At 38.1% G+C, this 21,082-nt stretch overlaps 1 protein-coding gene across 1 annotated transcript; it reads left to right on the top strand.

Annotated features, from left to right (window-relative positions):
* Positions 1-604: 604 nt before the first annotated feature.
* On the top strand, positions 605-19,105 carry LOC139140593 (ATP-binding cassette sub-family F member 2-like). Its single transcript, XM_070709936.1, has 13 exons — positions 605-886; positions 1,827-2,034; positions 8,135-8,356; positions 8,946-9,128; positions 9,732-9,999; positions 12,292-12,394; positions 12,961-13,056; positions 13,602-13,721; positions 14,117-14,206; positions 14,864-15,037; positions 15,393-15,521; positions 16,045-16,248; positions 17,225-19,105. Exons 2-13 carry the CDS (start codon positions 1,893-1,895, stop codon positions 17,342-17,344), a joined length of 1,851 nt encoding a protein of 616 aa, XP_070566037.1. The 5' UTR covers positions 605-886; positions 1,827-1,892; the 3' UTR covers positions 17,345-19,105.
* The last annotated feature ends 1,977 nt before the right edge of the window (positions 19,106-21,082 follow it).

Genomic DNA, 21,082 nt, shown 5'->3' with positions numbered 1-21,082 from the left:
GATTTTCCTATCTTTTTTCGGTGTGCTTCTAAGAGTAAAAAATATGTATCTCAAGAAGCATTACATGTTAGTGATCCACACTAGGCATTCAAACTTTCACTACAAAGAAATTAAATAATTTTCAAAAACAATGCAATTTTGCTATACTTTCTGATTGAGTGCTTCTAAGGACAAAAAGTATATATCTCAAGAAGCACATCATAATTAGATAAGGGGTGGGGGATGGTGTGGAGAGAGTGAGAGACATTGTTATGTTTAAAAAGTGCATTTTACGTTTACCTTAATATAAATTGACAGCATTAAAAATGAGTTTGGCATGCAATATTCCATATTTTCTGATTGAGTGCTTCTAAAGATACAAAATATATCGCTCAAGAAGCATGTCATAGAGGGAGGGGAGAGATGTTGTTATGTAGAAAATGTAGGCATTCTACGTTTACCTTAATAGAAACTGACAGCATTAAAAATGAGTTTAACATGCAATTTTCCTATATTTACTGATATTTACTGATTGTGCTTCTAAAGGTACAAAACAAGTATCTCAAGAAGCACGTTCATCTTTGAAATGACATCCGCGTATGAGGATGCCCTTACACGCATGCGCACACTTAAGCTTTCCCCCTCTTCTAATCGTGCTTTTTGTACTTTTTTTGTAAACTTCCATTCCTGACTGAAACGTCATACGCGTCGGAATTTGTCTGCCGCTCGTCTGACTGTCCCGACCAGCCGAGTGATTCCGAGAACTACCGAGAATTTCCTTATTTAGTAAAAGGAACCGGCATTTCGTCATTGACAAGCTAGCAACTGAAGGCACATGTACAGAAGTGTTGTCGTGTAGCACTATCCACTTATTCACGATTTTACAAAGAAGTACAGGACTGTAGAGGTAGGTATCGTGTACCAAGATGAGCCGGTGAGACTCTTAGACAGACAATAATTGTATGATGGTAAACCTCCCTGTAAAAACCGTCAGTCAATATTTCCCAATCAATCAGCGCGCGCCGGCAAGTCAAGGTTTTCCCTCTTCCCGTTCTTTCCAATTGAAATGACGTTGATGATTCTGCCATGGCACTGGAAGTTTCCTGTCGAATCTTGTAGTTGTTGAGCAAACTGACAGACAATCGACTTCTCCATGTTATAATCACAGCGATAGAAAGCTTCATATCGTGTTGTTGAGTAAGATAGAAACCTCTGGGGCCCTGTAGGTAATCTTGTTTGACGGCTGTTGTAAACGTGACGGCTGTAGGACATTGTCTCATTCATTGTGTTCTTGAAATTTCGTGAGCAAACCGGCTGCCATACCGCCAATTTAACCACATTGTATAATATAATTGAGAATATAACTCAAGTTAATCTTGAGATTATAACCCAAGCAGCTTATAAATTGACCTTCAAGTCATATAATCATAGAAATTAGCTCAATGGTATGTACCTCTCGAACGAAAAGGAAATGACGTACTGCGTTCTTTTGTTTCTGAGTTCCATGTCCCAAGTCCGATATTAACAAGAAGTATCGATATGGATAAACGTGATGTTTCTCTCCAGCAAGAGTAACTGTCATCATGAAGGTAGTACTGCTACCGTTGTACAGTGACTGATCATTTCCCAAACCATCGAATACTGCGTACAGGAAACACACCGCTTCACCTGCACTGGTTTTACCATGATGGTGACGAATCTATTTGTATTTGACAGAAACATATGGGAAATTGATACTATAGTAAGCACATGTCTTTAACGCCAGATATGACAAATTATTGAGTTTGATACTGTCATAATGACTGGTACAATTTATACCTTTTTGTGCTGAATTTGTATGTTCACAGACAGCCCTGTGCAAGGAATTCTCATAAATTACCAGCATTCGCATTGTTACAAAAAACTTTCAAAGAATGCCTTCAGAAGCTGCCAAGAAACGCCAAGCCAAGAAGAAAGAAGCCGCCAAACAGAGACAGAGAAAGCAAGGTGGTGCCAAAGCAGAGAATCAAGAAGAGCAATTGAATGGTGCTAGCGCTTCAAACGGTGTGAAAAATGGTGAGATGGGGGAAAAAACTATCCTCATGTTTTTCAGATTCACCACTGAAATATTTGTTACAACCACTTGCCAGTATTTTTCAAATGTCCCATAGTTTTCTTGCAGTGCCAGGCAGATGGTTGAGAAGAGCTACCAACAGCCACTGACAGCAAGGCAGACTAGACAAACAGGGAGTACCTACCAATTGGGAGAAAAATTAACCCCCCAGATCAGGAAAATTTCTCCCGATGTGGAGACTTCTTTTGATAGAATAGTTCTTATCAATTTTATAGACATTTCACATTTAGAAAAGTGAACCAGTATGTTCATTATCAAATTTGTGGGGGGGTTCGCCATTGTACTGAAAAAGTTCACCATTGCTTTCTTTGCATATTTTCACACTTATTCAATTATATTGATATCTTCTGTAGTAAAGACATACAGCAAATTGTGACTTAAATGATGTGAATCAACTTCATTTGTACTTTTTAAGGTCAAAGTCGCGTCTTGAAATTCAATCATAAACTCTTTTTAATCCTCTTTCCCAGGCTCTGTAGACAAACCATGGAAATAAATACTACTTTGAAGAAAGAGGATTAAACTTTACATATTTAGTACAAATTCTCCTGATCGGGAGAATTCTTCATATAAGAGAAAAACTGTAATCAGGATTGCTGTATCAAAATACATTTAACATTTCTAGGTTTCCTGATCCGAAGATTTTCTCGCCATTGGGAGGAATTCCCCCTTTTGGTCTAGTTTGCCATGCTGACTGACTCCCTGGTATAAGAGAAATGGCTGTTAGTGCCCATACAAAATGATTTGTATGGCCTATAATAATTTTCAGCCATCAGGACAAATGTTTGAAGTCTAATGTGCTCTATTTGGGAGTTATCCAGCTTTATACATACATACTCAATCATTTTGACTTCATTCTATTAAAATGGTTTTCACTCTCTGTGCTCACGTGGGGAATAGATAAATCAGTAGCCATATGGAGAAACGTACGCTGTGCATGCTAAATTACTACACATATTCAAACACTTCAGAGATAGATGAACTAACTTGAACTCTATCATGTAATTTACATTATGTGAATTCGCTGTGGACTATGTGTTGTGATTTGAGACTATGACGTGACTGAAGTGAAAATGTTTGAGGTGTGGTAAGATTCATGAGTACATAGGCTCAGTCTGATCCATAGCATGGTTATGTTGAGCATATCCATATGGCAAATACAACATGCATTAATTATATCAAGACATTGTCAATAATTTCATTCCATGTATTTCCTACCAAAAAGAACATGAACATCTGTTTCCTCAGCCAATTTTTTTTGCTGCTTGACAGTACTCAGTGTTCTCCACAAATGAAAATTAAAGGCGGGCGGCTAATTAGCATATGTATTTGCATAATATTTGCATACAATTTACATATCACCAGGGCTATTCACAAGGCACTCCAGTGATGAGATATACTTCTGACATTCTCAATATTTTTCTCCATTCAGCAGTGATTAATGGCAAGCTATACAATTTATTTTCACATTTAAATCCTGTCTATTTACTTTAAATAAATAATAAAACATCAAAAGTGAAAAAAAACACATTGAACTATACAAACAAAACACAATTTAGTAAATATATTGCACAATACCAACATGAAAATTCAAAAGTAGGCCTACATGAGAAGTAATCAGTGTTCAAAATAATCGGTCGCAAATGGTGGCACGTTTTCATGTGACCCTCTGTTACTATATGTTTGTCTGTAGCCGGATTGGTAAAGCCATGAACGTCTTTTTTTAGCTACTATAGACTATAGTCTATAGAAGCTATTGGGATGGGTATCCGTCCGGCGTCCGTCGTCAGTCTGTATGTATGTATGTATGTCCGTTTGTGAGGCGTCCGTCCACTCAAATATCTTGAGAACCGCAGTACTTACTGATTTGATATTTGTTGTGTAGATGAAAAATACGATTTTGAGAAACTATTTTTTTTAATTTTTTGATATTGTTGAAAATAGGCAAATTAATGCCAAAAAAGGTGTTTTTGGTAAAAAATCTTCTTCTTCATAACCGCTGGTCAGACAGCTTTGTTATTTGGTATACAGGTCCCTAGGGGTAACCCAACTTAGACTTGTTCAAATTGTGATGAAATATGCAAATCTGTATTTTTAAGGAATTTTTTTGTCATTTTTGGTCAAAATTTGACTTACATTGTATGTAATTCTTGTACTGTATAAACCCTATCAATTCACCCAGAAAAAAATAATTAATATGATTTTAAATAATTGAATTAATTAGGAAATCATCAAAGCCAAAATAATTTTAGTGTAGAATTATCAGAAAGTTCAACTTTTTTTGACAGTTCATAGTGAAATGCTTACCATCTTGGAGGATTAAAACATGTAAGGCCAGAGAAAAAAAAAATCTTGTTCATGGGATTTTTTGGACCAAGGTCCAGGAGCGGCGAGCGAAAATTTTTTTTTTTATTTTTTTTTAGGCCGAAGGTAAACGCAGTTCTCTGGCATTTTTGCACAGATGCAGAAAAGGCAAGATAATTGTTTCCCTTTTTACCAGAAATATCTCAGACAAGAAACACTGATACTGGTAATTGAATTCAAGACTATATTTCCCAACAATAACATAGGCCATTACATTCACAGTTAGTGTTTGCACAACATATTCTGAATATTTCAACATTCTCTCAGAATAAAACTGAAATGTACAGCAAATCACTGAAATCCAACAATTCAGTATTGTCCTTTAATATTGTCCTGGTGGGACCTAGCATCTGAGTTTTTTCATTTTACTTTGGCCCCATGTTTTGACCTCTTTACCACTGTCTGCACTGTCTCTACACGGTTTACACAATGGTCTAACAACACTGTACTGTGATCGGAGTGAAGTTATATAGTCATCATTCAGATCGTACTTAACATCGACGCAACCATGTGTTTTGTCATTGCCGTAATTTTTTATACTTTCGATGCAATTTTCATTCAATCGGATGCACCGTCCATCTGCTGTCACGATCTTGTTGAACAAATCGCCGAACGTAATATCAGGACAAACACTGAATAGCGTCTTTAGAACTAACTGTTGGCCATCACGTCGAATGTTGGCGATCAAATTAATACTCATGATGTGACATGTACTAACCTAACCAAATCGACCCACTTTGCGTCGTGATTCGCCAAATTCAGACGTCACAACAACGTGTTGGCGGTCAACTAAGAAGTCCGTACAAACACGTACGAAGTCTCATTAAAAATCCCGTGCCCGCGAAAACCCGACAAAGTGTAGGGCGCCACCAGCGGCAGTACTAAACATATTTGTAATGCGGAAGTAAGAATTTGCCGCGATCAAAAAAAAAAAAAAATTCCAAATATGCCAAAGTAGAAGCGGCGATTCCGATGAACAATTTATTTTTTCTTCCTGGCCTAAAGGCAACTTTCCTGAATCCCAACTTTGACATATTCTGAACCGTCATTTATTGTGCCCTGTATGTTATCTAAAAGAAATTGCTCAAAATAGTCAATAGAGATAGAGATAGAGATAGAGATAGAGAAAGTTCTAATTTCCATTTATGGTTGACTTGGTAAGGATAAAATAAAATTACTTTTTGAGAAAAAAATAGAGTGGTCAATTAAAAGAGTGGTCAAAGTGATAGGGTTTTTATGGTAAAGCTGGGCTGTATAAAGATTCCTCATGTGCTATTTATAGCAATTATGCAATCTGTGTAAACAGTGCAATGAAAGTGTAACATGATTCCTTATAATGCTTTTGATGACCTTGAACTTCTTAAGTTTCAAACCTTTGTCTCTTCAGTGTGCTTTCTCTGAGTATGTACAGTCTCAACTTATTAAACAGAACTCACAATGTTAATCAAAGATATCCACCTTCTTCATCAATACATGTGTCACAAAAGGTTATTCTCTACATAACTCAACAGAGCTCTGCCAACTGTTGAGTTGCTTGTTCTTTCAAAACCGCTGGTCAGACAGCTTTAATATTTAGTTTACTTGTCCGTAGGATGACCTTAGTGAGATAATTTCATACAGTAAGGAAATACTTAATTTTGTATCCATGTCTATAGTAGCTTCAGGGACTTTGGCCCTATGTTTTACGTCCATGACAAGTTAACACGGGACTGAATATTTGCCCTAATTTACAATGCGGAGTCAGCGGAGCATGCCTGCAGAGAAACATACGTTGACTTTAAAACTCAATTCATAATAAAGGGAGGCCCGAAAAAAATGATACCAAGTATTTCCAAGAGAAAGATTTGAAATTTCATCGACTCTTAGTTCGGCAAACGTACAAAACTTCGACAACTGCGCGGCGTAGGCTGCCATGCATGTTTGTGTGGAGCACGCTGGCGCACTAGATCTCGATCACACGCGACCTTTGAACTATACAGTAGGCCTACAGAACCGTATGTACGGTACATAGCTGCTGTATTCGGATGATCACACGAATGATGATTTTAGCTCGTGCAGTTTCTTTTTACTTCATTTCATTGTGCCTTTGATATTTTAAAACGGTCACGGATTTTGAAACTTGATCAAACGCAACTGCTTCTCAAAGTCAATCGAATGAATCCATGCAAGTTACGAATGCGTGACAGGAAATGACACACATGGCTTCAACGTCATGTGGACGTACACGGATCTCAAAATGGCTAACTTGGCTCGGATACGCAACGACCTGAGCACGCGAAGTACCATACTTTTTTGCATCTGATATTTGTCTCAACCAATCGTACGATTTTAGCCAGATCTGATCGAAATCACTTTTCCTGACCTTCGGATCCTTACAAGTACGAGACATTGGCGGCAATGGCAGTTGACAATAGCATAGATGCTTTGACTGAGTGTCCGCTGGCAAAAATGCAACACCGAGCGAGCCTTCGAGTGTACCATGTCCGTTGTATGAAATGGACGGTGTCTGTACGGTACGGTCGGCAGCTTAAAAAAATTCAAGCTTTTTGAATTGAAGTCTTAGCCAGTGTTCATCGGCACTACGGCCGTTTCACACTTGAAAAGCTTGCTGAAATAAGAGCGTGACAAAATCGCCGCTGAGAAACATAGGTCTTCAACCACATTTACTAAAGAGTATCGGCGCCGGCAGATATGAAACAGGATCGGGCGAAAAAAATAAAGGATCGGGGCCGTCGGGGCCTGGGGAGAACATTGAGGATTGCATGCAGTCGCAAAACAAACCGACAGATGTGTGAACGGTCCCTCTTTATTACACGACGTTGTCAGTTGCTGTCATTTTTATTCAATAGGCTTTCAGATATTGTTCGGACAACTGACTGTGAAAACAGTTTAGGCGACAGAAAACAAAGGTGGGCGGGCGAGATTAAAGGCGGGCGGGCGAGATTAAAGGTGGGCGGCGACAAAAAGAAGCCGGGCGCACCGCCCGTCAAAAACCCCTCGTGGAGAACACTGGTACTACTTTCCCATTTGCCAAGTCAGTAAAAAACAGTATTGAGCCAAAACCATGTATGTTTTCAATGGTTTGTCTTTGGATGATAAACTTAAACAACTTTTAATCCATAAAATCATGTTTATAGTATCTCTATTTTCGAAAGCTTTTAAATGTTTGATTTGTTTTTTAAAATGCACCACATGGAACATGCTATGCTTCACTTGTTTCAGCAAACTTTACCTGATGGTGAAATATGAACTTGGCAGGATAAGGGTTAATTATGTTGTGATGAGTGTTATTGCAGCCCCATATCATTAGGGTAGGTTTGTCATTGTGTGTTAGGGACTGTTACAGAAATTCCGACTCTTGTCTGTGTAATGCTTTGTAAATTGCTGCAGCTTTTGGTCCGAGCCCTTGAATTGTGATTTTTGTCATACATAACATTGGTTGTTACTAAATTGCAATGAAGCATTGTTGAAATGATTGCTTACAATCAAAGTATTCACAAAAATCTTTCAGAAAAATATTTACATATTACGGTAATCCTTTCACAGCGATGGTTTGGCCCAATCCCTCTCTTTTCTATTGCAAAGATAGACCTGTTCATTGGGAAACAGGGGTGAAAGGGTTAACTCTAGACTTTTGATGTAATTTAAATTCATCGTCTCCTAATTTTGCCATCTCAGGTGCTAATGATGATTCGGTGAATGGTGCAGCAGCTGCCATAGATGACCTGAAGATCAATACCGGTAGGTCATGTACTGGAGTGTTGGCCTCCCATCCCAGTAGCCGGGATATCAAGATCTATAACTTCTCCTTGACGTTTCATGGCGTGGAGTTGCTGTCAGACACCAAGATTGAACTCAACTGCGGCAGGCGGTATGGTCTTGTTGGGCTCAATGGATCTGGTAAGTTGTGTAATTTTTACGTAGAAACATTTAAGGTAGCATGCGCCTCGAAAATGAAAGACTCATACTTGCTCAAACTTTCTTAAGGACTCTTTCCACCACTCTCTTTCAAAATCAAGAATAAAAATCGGGGGTCACCATGCAAATTTTGATATTAGAGAAACAGATAACCCAAGATTTACGGATATCTAAAATTCAAAATGGCCACCATCCCTGTGTTAACTCTATGTAGAAAAATAACATTTTCGAATTTCGAAAAACTAAGCTAGTGAAAAGTTTTCTTACACCCAGAGCTTTAAAATGAACCCCCATAAGTGGTATATCAGAAAAGAATTGTAAAAGTTTGAGAGTCCGAATATCTGCCCCAGAGGTCCGTCTACCTTAATATAAGAAAGTTGATTGAAATATCCTGCATTACAGTGAAATTAGGCTAGGAAGTTGTTAATGTTAGACATTGTGTCATTTGTTTGGTATCATACTTCCCAGAAGTGGCTACACAATCGTATTTACTGCCATATTTTGTTGCCTTTTGCGTCACATACACGCCAAAAATCTTCAATAGCATCATCTCTTGGTTTCAAATCGCCAGGAAAGTCCACATTTCTCACGGTGTTGGGAAATCGCGAAGTTCCGATCCCGGAACATATTGACATGTTCCACTTGACAAGAGAAATGCCTGCCAATGATAAAACTGCCTTACACTGCGTGATGGACGTTGATGCTGAAAGAAACAGGCTAGAGAAGGAAGCTGAAGAAATCGCCCATCTTGAATGTAAGTAGAGTATTAAGTCTTCAGTGTGGAATTTAATAACAGGTCTCTCTGAACAGGAGACGAAACATGAAATGCTCAGCAATAACTCAATATTGTATTTGAAAAAGTCACCTGTAAACTTTTCGCTTCGAAATTTTATTTTAGTTGCACAGCATGTTAAAAGAATGCACAGTAACGTTGTCTCAGCTACACTGGAATTCTCTACTGTTGGCATTAGTGAACAAAATTAGCATACAATATGTATCAGACAGCTGTCAAAATACACTTAAATCTGTCAGCTCAGCCTTCTCTGAGTATGAAATACTCTTTCATTACGGGGTATTGAAAAAGTTGATCTCCAGAAATCTCCATAGTAACTCTAAAATCAACTTGCTTTCCAAATTTGAACTTGTCCTCCATAAGCAACCGCAAACTGACTTTGTAAAACGTCGTAATTCCATATGTACATTCGTGCAGACACAGCCCAGTCCAAGGGTATCAGCAGAAATCACAATTAAAAAATGAAATTTAACTTTGAACTTGTGATTTGTGCGTGAACAATTCTCATTGTCAGAAGCCAGACCTGAAAATCAAACAATGCGACAACTTTCGTCTTTTTTGCAGCTGAGACTGAAAGATTGATGGAGCTGTATGAACGTCTGGAGGAACTTGACGCGGACAAGGCGGAGAGTCAGGCTGCAAGAATCCTTCATGGTCTGGGCTTCAATCACGAGATGCAGAACAGAGAGTGCAAACACTTCTCTGGTGGTTGGAGAATGAGGATAGCCCTGGCCAGGGCTTTATTTATCAGGCCACATTTACTCATCCTGGATGAACCCACCAATCATTTAGACTTAGAGGCTTGTGTCTGGTTGGAGGAAGAACTGAAAAAGTAAGTTGATGATCCAAAGATGTTTCACGAAAGAGGAGAGAATTTTCCAACTTCAAAAAAGCGCAGCATTACTTTTGATTCATCAAAAAATACATGTTGTTGTTGTTGTTGTTGTTGTTTCTTTATTCCTCCTCAACACATGAGAAGAGTTACATCAACACATTAAATTACAGAGGTAGTAAGGGAAAAAAGTTACTCAAAAAAAAACCCCAAAAAAACACACTAAATTATATAAGTAAGCTTCTTACAGAAGGCAATACACGATACTAAGTTCAGTTCTCAAGGCACATTTGCACAAAGTCCAGCACAATTTCTTGAAGAGTTGCTTGTTCACCAGACTCCTGGTAGTGAATCATGTAAATACTATCTCCTAAAATATTTCCAATGAAGTCAAGGTCATTTAAGTTGAAAAGTGTTGCAGAAACAGTAATGCTCATTTTGTCGAAAAGACAGTTCCAAAAAGAGTCTCTTGCTATTGTTGTATGACAACAGGAAGTTAACAGATGAGTCAAAACATCATCAACTGTATTTTGACACTTAAAACAGACTTCATTTCTAGAAAAGTGAGAAGTTTCATAATACTGTAAACAATTTCTCGGCGTTCAGGAAATTGCGTAAATATGTGTACAAGTGAAATGGAGCTAACTTAGTGTGCAATCGAGAGTAAACCAGCATATCATCTCTACTTTCCAATCTTTGTCTCCAGCAATTATTTTCATTCTCATGGATGGCGTCATTCACAATTGTCTTCCAGATAGGTTTTGGCGGGAAATAGCCAGTAGCGCAAATTCATCAAGAAAGCATGTCAGATTGTATTTTGAAATGATCTTAACAGTATCAGCAATAAATCCTAAAGATTTCTCTGTAGAAGACAGTTTGAATTCAAAAGAACGATGTAAAAAAATACATTTTCTTGTTGAAAAATATTACAGTTGCAAAGATTTCCAAAAAATAACAGTTTACATTTGTCAATATAGGCTTCAATTGAAATAAGACCTAAAGCACTTAAAGCGAAGTCAGTGGCAGTTCTGATGGGGAAACCCTGTATGATTTTAGCAGCATAACGCTGACTTTTCTCAAGCATAACTAGTTCATTTTTTGTGAGAGACCAAAGCTCACATCCATGAAAAGCAGCTGGAAGGCACACACGTTTCCAGACTTCACAGCTAAGAATTGGATTTAGACCATGCGGTCCAATACCCACACTGCGAAGCGAATTTATCAATCTCCTGGCTTTTTTGCAGGCAGATAATGTGCGATCTATCGAAGACAGTGTATTGGTAATTTGCATGCCAACAATGGTGATAGAGTCAACTTCTGTGACAGGAGAATTATGTAACAACAGATTGCGTTGGTGGTGGCGTTCTCGCTTTTTTTCCCCGAAAACTAAAGTTTACTCTTTGATGCGGAAAGTTGCAGTCTCCAATTTGAACAATAAGCACAAACTATATCAAGTAATTTCTGGCACGTAGCGCGAGTTGGCGCTAAAATTGAAATATCATCCGCTAAGGAGGGCGAGCCTACAAACGAGGAGCCAATGAAACAACCCACATTACTGTTTTCCAGTTCTTTGAAAAGATCATTTACATAAAGTAGGAATAAAGAAGTGGAGAGAACACTTCCCTGACGCACACCTTGGAAAATAGGGTATTTGTGTGAAACATACATTCCCAAGGCAATTTGACATTCTTGGCCATAGAACATGGTTCGCAGAATCCTCCAAACTTTTGAGTTAAGACCACCAGAATACAATTTATGAACAGTACAGTGGTACAATCAACAGCTTTGTCCTCAACCTAGTTTTAGACAAATATAATGAAACCATGGTGAAAATGAATTAATGGTCATGACCATTAATTCATTATCGCGATGGTTTCATGTATCATGTCTTAAGCCGGGGTCGAATATATGCATGGTCACCCATTTATTTAGTATCTTTCAACATGTCAAACAATATAAGTATTATCTCGTATCAAACAAAATTCTTGAAAAATGGTCGACTTTGTCCCTTTAATCTGAGCATGGTCATTGAGTTTACATGTTAAGAGGTAGCCTGCACATAATATTTTGATAAAACTCAATTATGAACGATTGGAGTTTGGTTATCTTAATACTCTCCCCCTTCCAAAATGTCCCAAATTAATTTCACACTTGCATTCTGTCGATCATGTTTCTAAAAAGGGGAGGGAGGAATGCAGATAACTCATTACCATATTCATATGAACTGACTGGCCTTGTGAAAGATTTTTTGAGACAAATTTTGTAACAAATAACTTTTTTTTGTGCCTCCAGCTACAAACGTATATTGGTGTTAGTGTCACACTCACAGGATTTTCTCAATGGAGTCTGCACAAATATTATTCATTTACACAATGGAACGCTTAACTACTATGGTGTAAGTATTATTTTATTTCAAACACTGCGTCAGGAAGAAATGTTTTTGTGAGAAATGCTGCATGTTTCTTTGTGTACGTTTTCAGTCAAAAAAGGTGATACTTGTATTATTGCTTCTGAGGTTCGGGTTCTCAGTGCTGGTATTTGTGACAAGAAATGTGCTTCATCATGAACCGCATTCACAAGACTTTATAGTAGAATTAACAGTACTGTAGATTTGGAAGAGTCTTTCACAAAGATGTCCATTGGCAAGAAATCACCATACACAGTCTGCTCTGCCTAACGCAAAGACTGGGAGCAGGAACAGATACTCAAGCAATCTACTGAAAGCTGAACTGAGTGAAAGAAAGTTGTACAGATCAGCTTTTGAATTCATTGATCTGGCTGTGGACCCTAATCATGAACTTTTAAAATTTCTTGGATGGTGACAGGACATTCAGTTTACTTATTACGCCAATTTGTTAGTAACCAAACTCCTGAAGGTAAATGTTAATGAAGTATTGTACCTGCCATCTTGTTGGGAAATTTTCAATGTCAGCTCATGAACTTGGCTTTGTGTCTCCACAGGGTAACTATGATGCGTATGTGAGAACACGACTTGAACTTGAAGAGAATCAAATGAAGAGGTATAACTGGGAGCAGGCACAGATTGCACATATGAAGGTAGCACTACTCAAATTCTTTATTCATATGCATTTTTGGATCTTGTTGCAGGACTTTTGTCGCTTAAATATACATTATAGATCAAATTAGATTTGTTTGGTGGCCTTCATTCATGATTAGGCAATGTAAAGACTGCCAATTCCTGACATGTTTATCAGCAACAGAATACAGGGTAAATTCGAGGTAACAAACTTGTGTTAACCTGACTGAGAGTGAGAGATGTTCAGCTGTGCCTGAAGAATGATGACATCGAAAGGCCGAATTACAGTTACCGGACTATTTTGTCCAGGTGACAGTGCTAAAGATTCCTTGAAGCGATTTTTCTAGAGCTGACTTCAGGCACAGAAAGACAATGAATTACTCAGGTCTTTAGAGTAAGGTGTGATTTTCAGCATTTGTCAATTCGTAGTAGACCCTTGTGTGCTTCTTCAAAAAGCATGTGCAATGAAGGCTTACATTCTAGTGTACAAAAGATGATATTGTACTGGCACGTGTATTATGAAATTTTAACATACTGTGTTTTTCATCATTGTACGCCACATCAGGATTACATTGCCAGGTTTGGTCACGGCAGTGCCAAGCTTGCAAGGCAAGCACAGAGCAAAGAGAAGACCCTTGGCAAAATGGTGGCAGGTGGACTCACGGAGAGAGTCGTTGCAGATAAGGTGAGCAGTTAACACGGCATTTGTAGCAGACAGATTGTATTAAGCAGGAGTAATGAAACCTGAAGTAATAATCATTGTTTGTGTTGTACCAGTGGAGAGTATATTCAATGGTCTTTATAGATATTCAGACACTTGCGTATACTGCCCTCGCTGGGTGGATATGCTCATGTTCATGTAATGAAGCAAAGACATGAAGGTGGCTGCTCTTGTCGATTAAAATTGAGTTTCCCTTTTCCCAACTTCACGTTTCTTTTCCCATCAGCCAAAAAGGTATGACCTTGTTCTGTAACTGATGTAGATATGTAGCTATGTGGGGTATCCCTAATCAGTAAATTTGTTACCCTGATGAAAAACATCTGGAAGTTCGTAACTTTTTTCATTCTTTTACATTTCAGACATTATCATTTTATTTTCCTGAGTGCGGTAAGGTGCCACCCCCTGTGTTGATGGTACAGAACGTCAGCTTTAAATACGCCCAAGACAAGGTAACATTTCAGACAGCTGTCAATCAATTTTTGAGCTTGTCTTCTACGTTGTATTTGAAATTAACAAACATCTACTGTCACCATTTGAGAGTGACACCCATCACTCCATGCTCCTGTGTTGTGAGGATGTACTCGGCCATTAGGCCAAATGAAAAAATATTTGATATACCAGTAACCTGATCTACCCTATTTGAAACCCTCCAATCCTTAACTTCTTTTACCCATTTTCATAAAACATGCGTGATTTTGCCAAATTTTGCCGTCTTTTGATGGATGACACTTAAAATTAAAAAATAAAAGTTCCTGACAAACCTATCCTGTTTCCTTAATGTTTGTTAATAGAGTCGCACAATCTTTCTTCCTAATTTTATAGGATTTTTACATCTTCCTGCTCTTTGCTGTATTCTTGTGTCAAGCAAGGATCACTATCTCAATATTTAATCATGTTCATAGTATTAGTACGTCCACTTTGTGTCCATGGTCTTCTGTCTAGTAAAGTCAAGTTTACAGAGTAGACTGTACCATGTTCTGCGATTCAGGAACTAGTCTAAGTTACATAACAAATGAGTGAATTATTATAAAAATCCATCATAAGAGGAAATTCCCCCAGTCTACAAGAAAATCACACAAAACTGTTTTTTTCCCATTTCTGTGCAGCCTGTGATTTACAAAGACATCGAGTTTGGGCTTGATCTGGACTCAAGGGTGGCTCTGGTTGGTCCCAATGGTGCCGGCAAGTCAACGCTCATCAAACTGCTTCTAGGAGAACTGGTCCCAACTGATGGACTTATACGAAAACACCCACATCTTAGAATAGGAAGATTTCACCAGGTTTGTCAAATTTACTGAGCTGTTGAAAAATCAACCAATGGTTAACCTTTCTGCAGTGGCTTATTGATCACTGACAAACTTGACAAACAATTTTTATGAATTATTCTGGGTTTTTTTGATAATTTTGGATCAAATTACATTACTCTTTATGAACTACAATTTTTGAACAAAATTTTGGATAAAATGAAAAAAATTGTCTGGATCTGAAAAAAAATTTGCTTGATCAGACATTGAGAGAGTATGTGTGGTGTGCATATGTCTGTCTGTGATGTATGTAAATTGAGAGAGAAAATGTTAAGTGTTAAGTGTACACTTTCTGTTGGTTTGACAAATCAATCTCTTTCTTCAATGACAGCATTTAACAGAAGCTCTGGATCTTAGCAAGAGTGCCTTGGAATACATGATGGATTGCTTCCCGGAAATCAAGGAAAAAGAGGAAATGAGGAAGATTATCGGTCGTTACGGTCTGTCCGGAAAACAACAGGTAAGACTGGGGAGTTCCTTTTCTGATTGAAATGAAAACATCAAAGAACCAAAACTTTGAGAAGCTTGAAATGTAGCCATATTGTCAAATATCTCAGCTCTTTAATCTCAAAGTAGAGATAATGAGTTGCTGTAAAACCAGTGTGCGGTATCTGTTGCTTCGTCTTTTTATTGTCATTTGTTTCTGCAGTTTACTGAAATTTGTATAGAACTTGCTTTTGTCATGGAAAAAAGCAAAAGTGTTACATGGTTGTGAATGCTGGTAAACTGTGAGTCACTTTGACAGTAAAATAAAATTTTCGATTTTTGAAGAACTAAGATGGTAAAAAATTTTCTTTTACACAGAGAGCTTTAAAATGAACCCCCACAAGTGGTAGATTTGAAAAGAATTGTAAAAGTTTGAGAGTCCAAATATCTGTCCCTGAGGCACATTCTACCTCAACATCACTTTGACTGACTTCGCAATGACAAGACTTTTTTTAAATGATTTGTAAACACTTGTTGGTTTTGATCTCTCTTTCAAGATTTGTCCGATGCGCAACTTGTCTGACGGACAGCGTTGCCGTGTGATATTCGCCTGGATTTCTTGGCAGTGCCCTCACATGTTGCTGCTTGACGAACCTACCAATCATTTAGACATCGAAACCATCGACTCGTTAGCAGAAGCCATCAATAACTTTGAAGGTGGTCTGGTTCTTGTGAGTCACGACTTCAGACTTATAGGACAGGTAAGGAAACTTCTCAGCAGCTGGGAAACTTTCATAGTTGTAGACTTGTCAAACACCGTTGATACTCTAAAAAGAAAGCAATTGGTTTTTGAATCAATCTTATGTGAAAATGTAAATATTTTTTTCTTGAAGAAGTGATAATTAATTTACTTTCATTAACCCTTTTCCTGACAGTCTGTCACTCACAAAGTCACAAGGTGGTGAAGTGCCAAAATATGTTTAACTGATTTAACATGCCAAATACGCAGTGAAGATATCGTAGTTGGCAAGAACAATACCTGCTTGCCTTACCTGACTAGCTAATTTTTCAGAATCACATGTGTGCTAGAATTGCTAATTGAACCATACCACCCTGTCTTGGTGACTTTACTCCCGCATGTTGTGAACCTGCCACTTTTAAATAAACTTCCTACTTTTGAATTTAGCTTCCCCCTTGACAGGTTCCAATACACAAGAATGTGATCTACGTGTGCTCACCTTGTTAAAATGCAACATATATGGGACATGTTATGCCCCCACCAGTTGTAGCCAACATGACCTGCCATGATGGTGGCATATGAACTAGGAAGTATAGAGTTCGGGATAACCAAAACAATACCACTTCATCAAGGGGTTATAGAAATGATTATAAAAGAGGAAATAATGTTACAACTTAAAGTCATTCTTGTAAACAAATAACTCTGAGAAATGATGTATGACTTTTTCTAAGTCATAAATTTTTGCCTCTGTGCATTTGAAGTTTTTAAGCAAACAGATTGCCAGTTATACATGTTTCTGAAAAATTTTTAATTCACAAGTTAACAATAAGTTTTGGATAGGATGCATTTGTGATTGTACATGGACATAACAATTTCTGAAAACATCAAGTTTTAGTCTGTTCAGTGACACGCTTTTGGTCCTGGCAGACTAAAAATCAAATGTCACAGAATTAGTGAGCTGTGCCCCAGTTGTATGAACTGCTCGCATCTCTCCCCAGGTTGCCGAGGAAATCTGGGTGTGTGAACGCCAGAAGGTGAGCAAATGGAAAGGAGACATCATGGCATACAAAGACCAGCTGCGTGAGCGGATTATCAAGGAAAACAGCAAAGTCAAATAAACTGTGGTATCCTCGGCAATACCGGTCAGATGAAGGGGAAAGAGAGAGAGAGAAACTTCAAATTTTGCAACAACAACTTAGCTTCAGGAATGACATCATCTTCAGTTCTATAAATTATTTGGTTACGTTGACTCTACGGAAAATATGACGGGCACGCCGTACCTGATTAATGCCTGGAATACTGTGTATGCATCTGTTTGAAAAGTGTCTCGTTAACTACCTGACTACATCAATATGAGATTTTTGACTAGGAAAAATTAGTTTTGTGATGGTGCAATGATGATGATGCTGATGACAACCCAAGGTGTCTACAGAGATCAACACCAATGCAATTTGGAACACTACCTCCATATTCTGTACCGTACCTCTGTTTTCAATTCATTTTTCAAATATTTATAACGCTAATTTGTGACTTTTTTCTCTGTGCTTTCCAATATTCCACTCTTAACTTGATCGTGATAAATGAAACTGAATTCAGTCCCTTTATCATTTAGTCTGAACTTTTCAGACCAAATTTCTAAAGGGAAAAAAATTACATCTTTTTACTTAATATTGATGAAATGAAAGACTTTGTTTTGAATTTCCATCCATATTCTTATCTTAGTTGTCTGCAGTGCAGAAATTCTAATCCCCTGGAAGAACTACTTCTTTATGCAATAGACTGGTATGTGTGTGTGTGTGGAGATCCAAAAATCATGTTTTTGGACTTGACAAAAATTGTTGAAAAGCTACATGCTGTGAAGTAACCTTTGTTTATGTCAGGATTCACATGTGAGACAACAGATATGAGATCGAATAAGCCATCAGATTAATTGTATAAGGTCAGAAAAGTACCGATTTTAACAGCTGGGCCATAACTTTTTTTAGTTGTTCAAATTTCACTCCTATAATCTGCACATGAAAGATGGTACTTTGACACGTAGTAGCCATGAAAACAAAGCCAGTGACTTATGGTCAAAATTCATAAAGTGTCACACTTTGCTATTGTCTGATACCTTCACAAAAACGATCCTATTTTTATTTGTGTTTAATAATGTTTGTCCGCTAAAAAACCATCACAATCTTGAAATGAAATCGGCCAATCACATGTGATTGTAAAATCATATGAACTCCAGAGTGTTCATAGTTAAATTTTCAAGTCTCCAAGCCCTCTGGAGGGCATAAACCACCAACTACATAGAAATTGGCATTTCAGACAAGAATTCTGTGCAGGTATTTCCATATCTTAACATTTTGCTTACAAATACTTTGGAGCATTTTACTAGTGATATTAGCATAATTTGTTGACGATTTGCATTATTTATCATAATGATACTATTTGCATAAATTATGATGAAATACCACAACCTGTTTCTAAAAGCAGCTAATGAGTATTCCACAGACTCAGATACACAGGACTGTGTCCTAAGTGTGTTGCCACACTTCTGCAGTCCATTGGTTAGACTGAAAGATCCATCGCTCGAGGACGCTCCCCACGCTCCCCTCCCCTCGTAAGAGGGGGGCGTAGAGAGCGCCCTCGAGCGACGGATCTTCCAGTCTATCCATTGGTAAGAACATCACAGAATGGAAGCATGTATAAAAACTTTAAATCCTTTTAACTTATTGCCATTGGCAGAGAGCGTATTATTTTTGATATGCGGAGTAGGATTTTTAGTATTTATTTGCCAATGATATGAAACTACTATTTTAGAAGGGGGGAAAAGTGTTGATTAAGAACTTCATGAGAGCTCAAAAGGAGTTCAATAAAAGTTGAAAGAACAATTTCTTTGCATGTTGTCTGTCATTCCACATTTTTTTCTGCTGATGTGCAGGGTGGTCTGAAGGTTATATCTGATTGGTTGATTGTCACTATTCACAGCAACTTCGAGAATCTGTATTATTCAATTATAACAGTCAGATTCAGCCGCCCAATTGGATAACAGCTTCCGAGACACTGTACATCAGCCCCATTTTTTAAGTCATCGCAGAAGGCTTCTAGAATGCCATACGCCCCCTTTTAAAATTAGGTAAAACTACTTCAGTAGTACGGTAATGTCAGAACAAGGCGATGACGGTGGGGTTTTTGGCATGTCTTCTAAAATTGCAAATGTAATTACAAAAACCTAGGACCTATTCCATGGGTATTTCATATGGTCCATAGGCAGGGTTCATTTGCTTGGTGTCTCCCTAGTGCCATCCTGAACACCAAATAGCGAAATTTGAACTAACACAGATGGGTACTCATATTCAACAAGATGCAGTGTTTTAAACAATACAGAAGTATGTGAATGAAACCTTGTGGGGTAAATCATGTCTACATCAAAGTGAAGATGTGAAACAAACCATCGAAAAGGATGAAAATCGACTACCCCTTTTCTCTCTGCTTTGGTCTTTCCGGTTGCTTTGTCCCAGCCTCAAAAGTCACGCTGTTGTTACTATAGTAACACCGTAATCTGGTAGTAGATGGGGAGATCTTAGGTCGACTACCTGTCAACCATCACCTTACAGTTATCGTAATGTAAGCTACTTGTCGTTCCCTTGGGGGGAAATCGAAAATACATGCGACAATGCAAAGAGATTAATATATGTGATCACGCAAAAATGACATTTTCAACCGATCATCCCGAAAGTCAACATGATTTATTAACACCAGTTAGGCTGCATTTACAAACACCTCAGGGGGCGCGGGAGAAGTTCAAAAAAGTTCACAGATTTTTACAAATGCCTCCCCTAACTAAATAAAAATACAGTCAAATGCCTCCTTTGACTTTCTATACTTTTGAAATCCCCCCAAGATAAAACGCCTGATTTTTGGACTTTTTTCCCGGATTTTTTCTCTTCCTGGAAAGGAGGGCACTGTTTCGACATATTCTCTTACAGGAAAATTTCATGTAAAACACCAAAAGAGTGATAACATGAAAAGAATGACTTCCCTCACCTGTCATGAAAATTGATCATCACGTACCAGTAATTGTATAAAAGTACCTTTTGGATCATTTTTCGGTATGTTTTGTTCCGTGCATCAACTACAGTTTTCTTGTTCTACTCCCCACAGCATGCTAGCATAACAAAAATTCTGTTTGGCAAATTACTCTGTAAGCTTATATGTGTAAAGACAGTAATCATTGTTATTGATGACACATGAATTCTAGTCCGGACTTGAATTCAATTTTAAACAATAACAATGCTGACTACGTACACGTATGGCTGTGTTGATATGCTAAAACCTTGACTTTTACAACACTTTAGGGAGTAGAACAAGATACTGCAATAGATACACAAAACGAAACCATCAAAAATTACACAAAACCACCAAAAAAAAATTAGCCAAAAGTTACAGCTATTAAAATGGACTAAATTTCCAGCAAACAAATACATGTATATTGCATCTTGCAATGTATTCAAAATGTCACTAGATTATTGTCTGTCCTTGTCTTCCATGAGGTTGCGCTCCGTCCCGAGCATACACAGACACAGGCTCAGCCTGATTATCCTCTTCCGAACCAAACTCTGCTTCTGCTTGACCTGAATCAGAGAAAGTTTCGTTTCCAGTCCCCTCTTTAAGTCCCAAAATCCTTTCAAACGCTCCCAACATACCCCTGATATTCTCCCTGTCAATTCCCCCTCCCAGGTGTTTGTTACACGCGGCCTCAGTAGCAGCGCCCTCTATAGCGCATCACAACCATAGCAGCAGCGCCCTCTTCCTTGAGTCTGGGAATTTCCAATGCGCTCAGGCCGCACTACATCATCTGTAAACAG

The sequence above is a fragment of the Ptychodera flava genome, chromosome 9, assembly GCF_041260155.1.
Source record: "Ptychodera flava strain L36383 chromosome 9, AS_Pfla_20210202, whole genome shotgun sequence".
Taxonomy (NCBI): Eukaryota; Metazoa; Hemichordata; class Enteropneusta; family Ptychoderidae; genus Ptychodera; species Ptychodera flava.
Note: the sequence above shows the minus strand (reverse complement) of the source record. Positions and strands in the feature narration are given on the sequence as shown.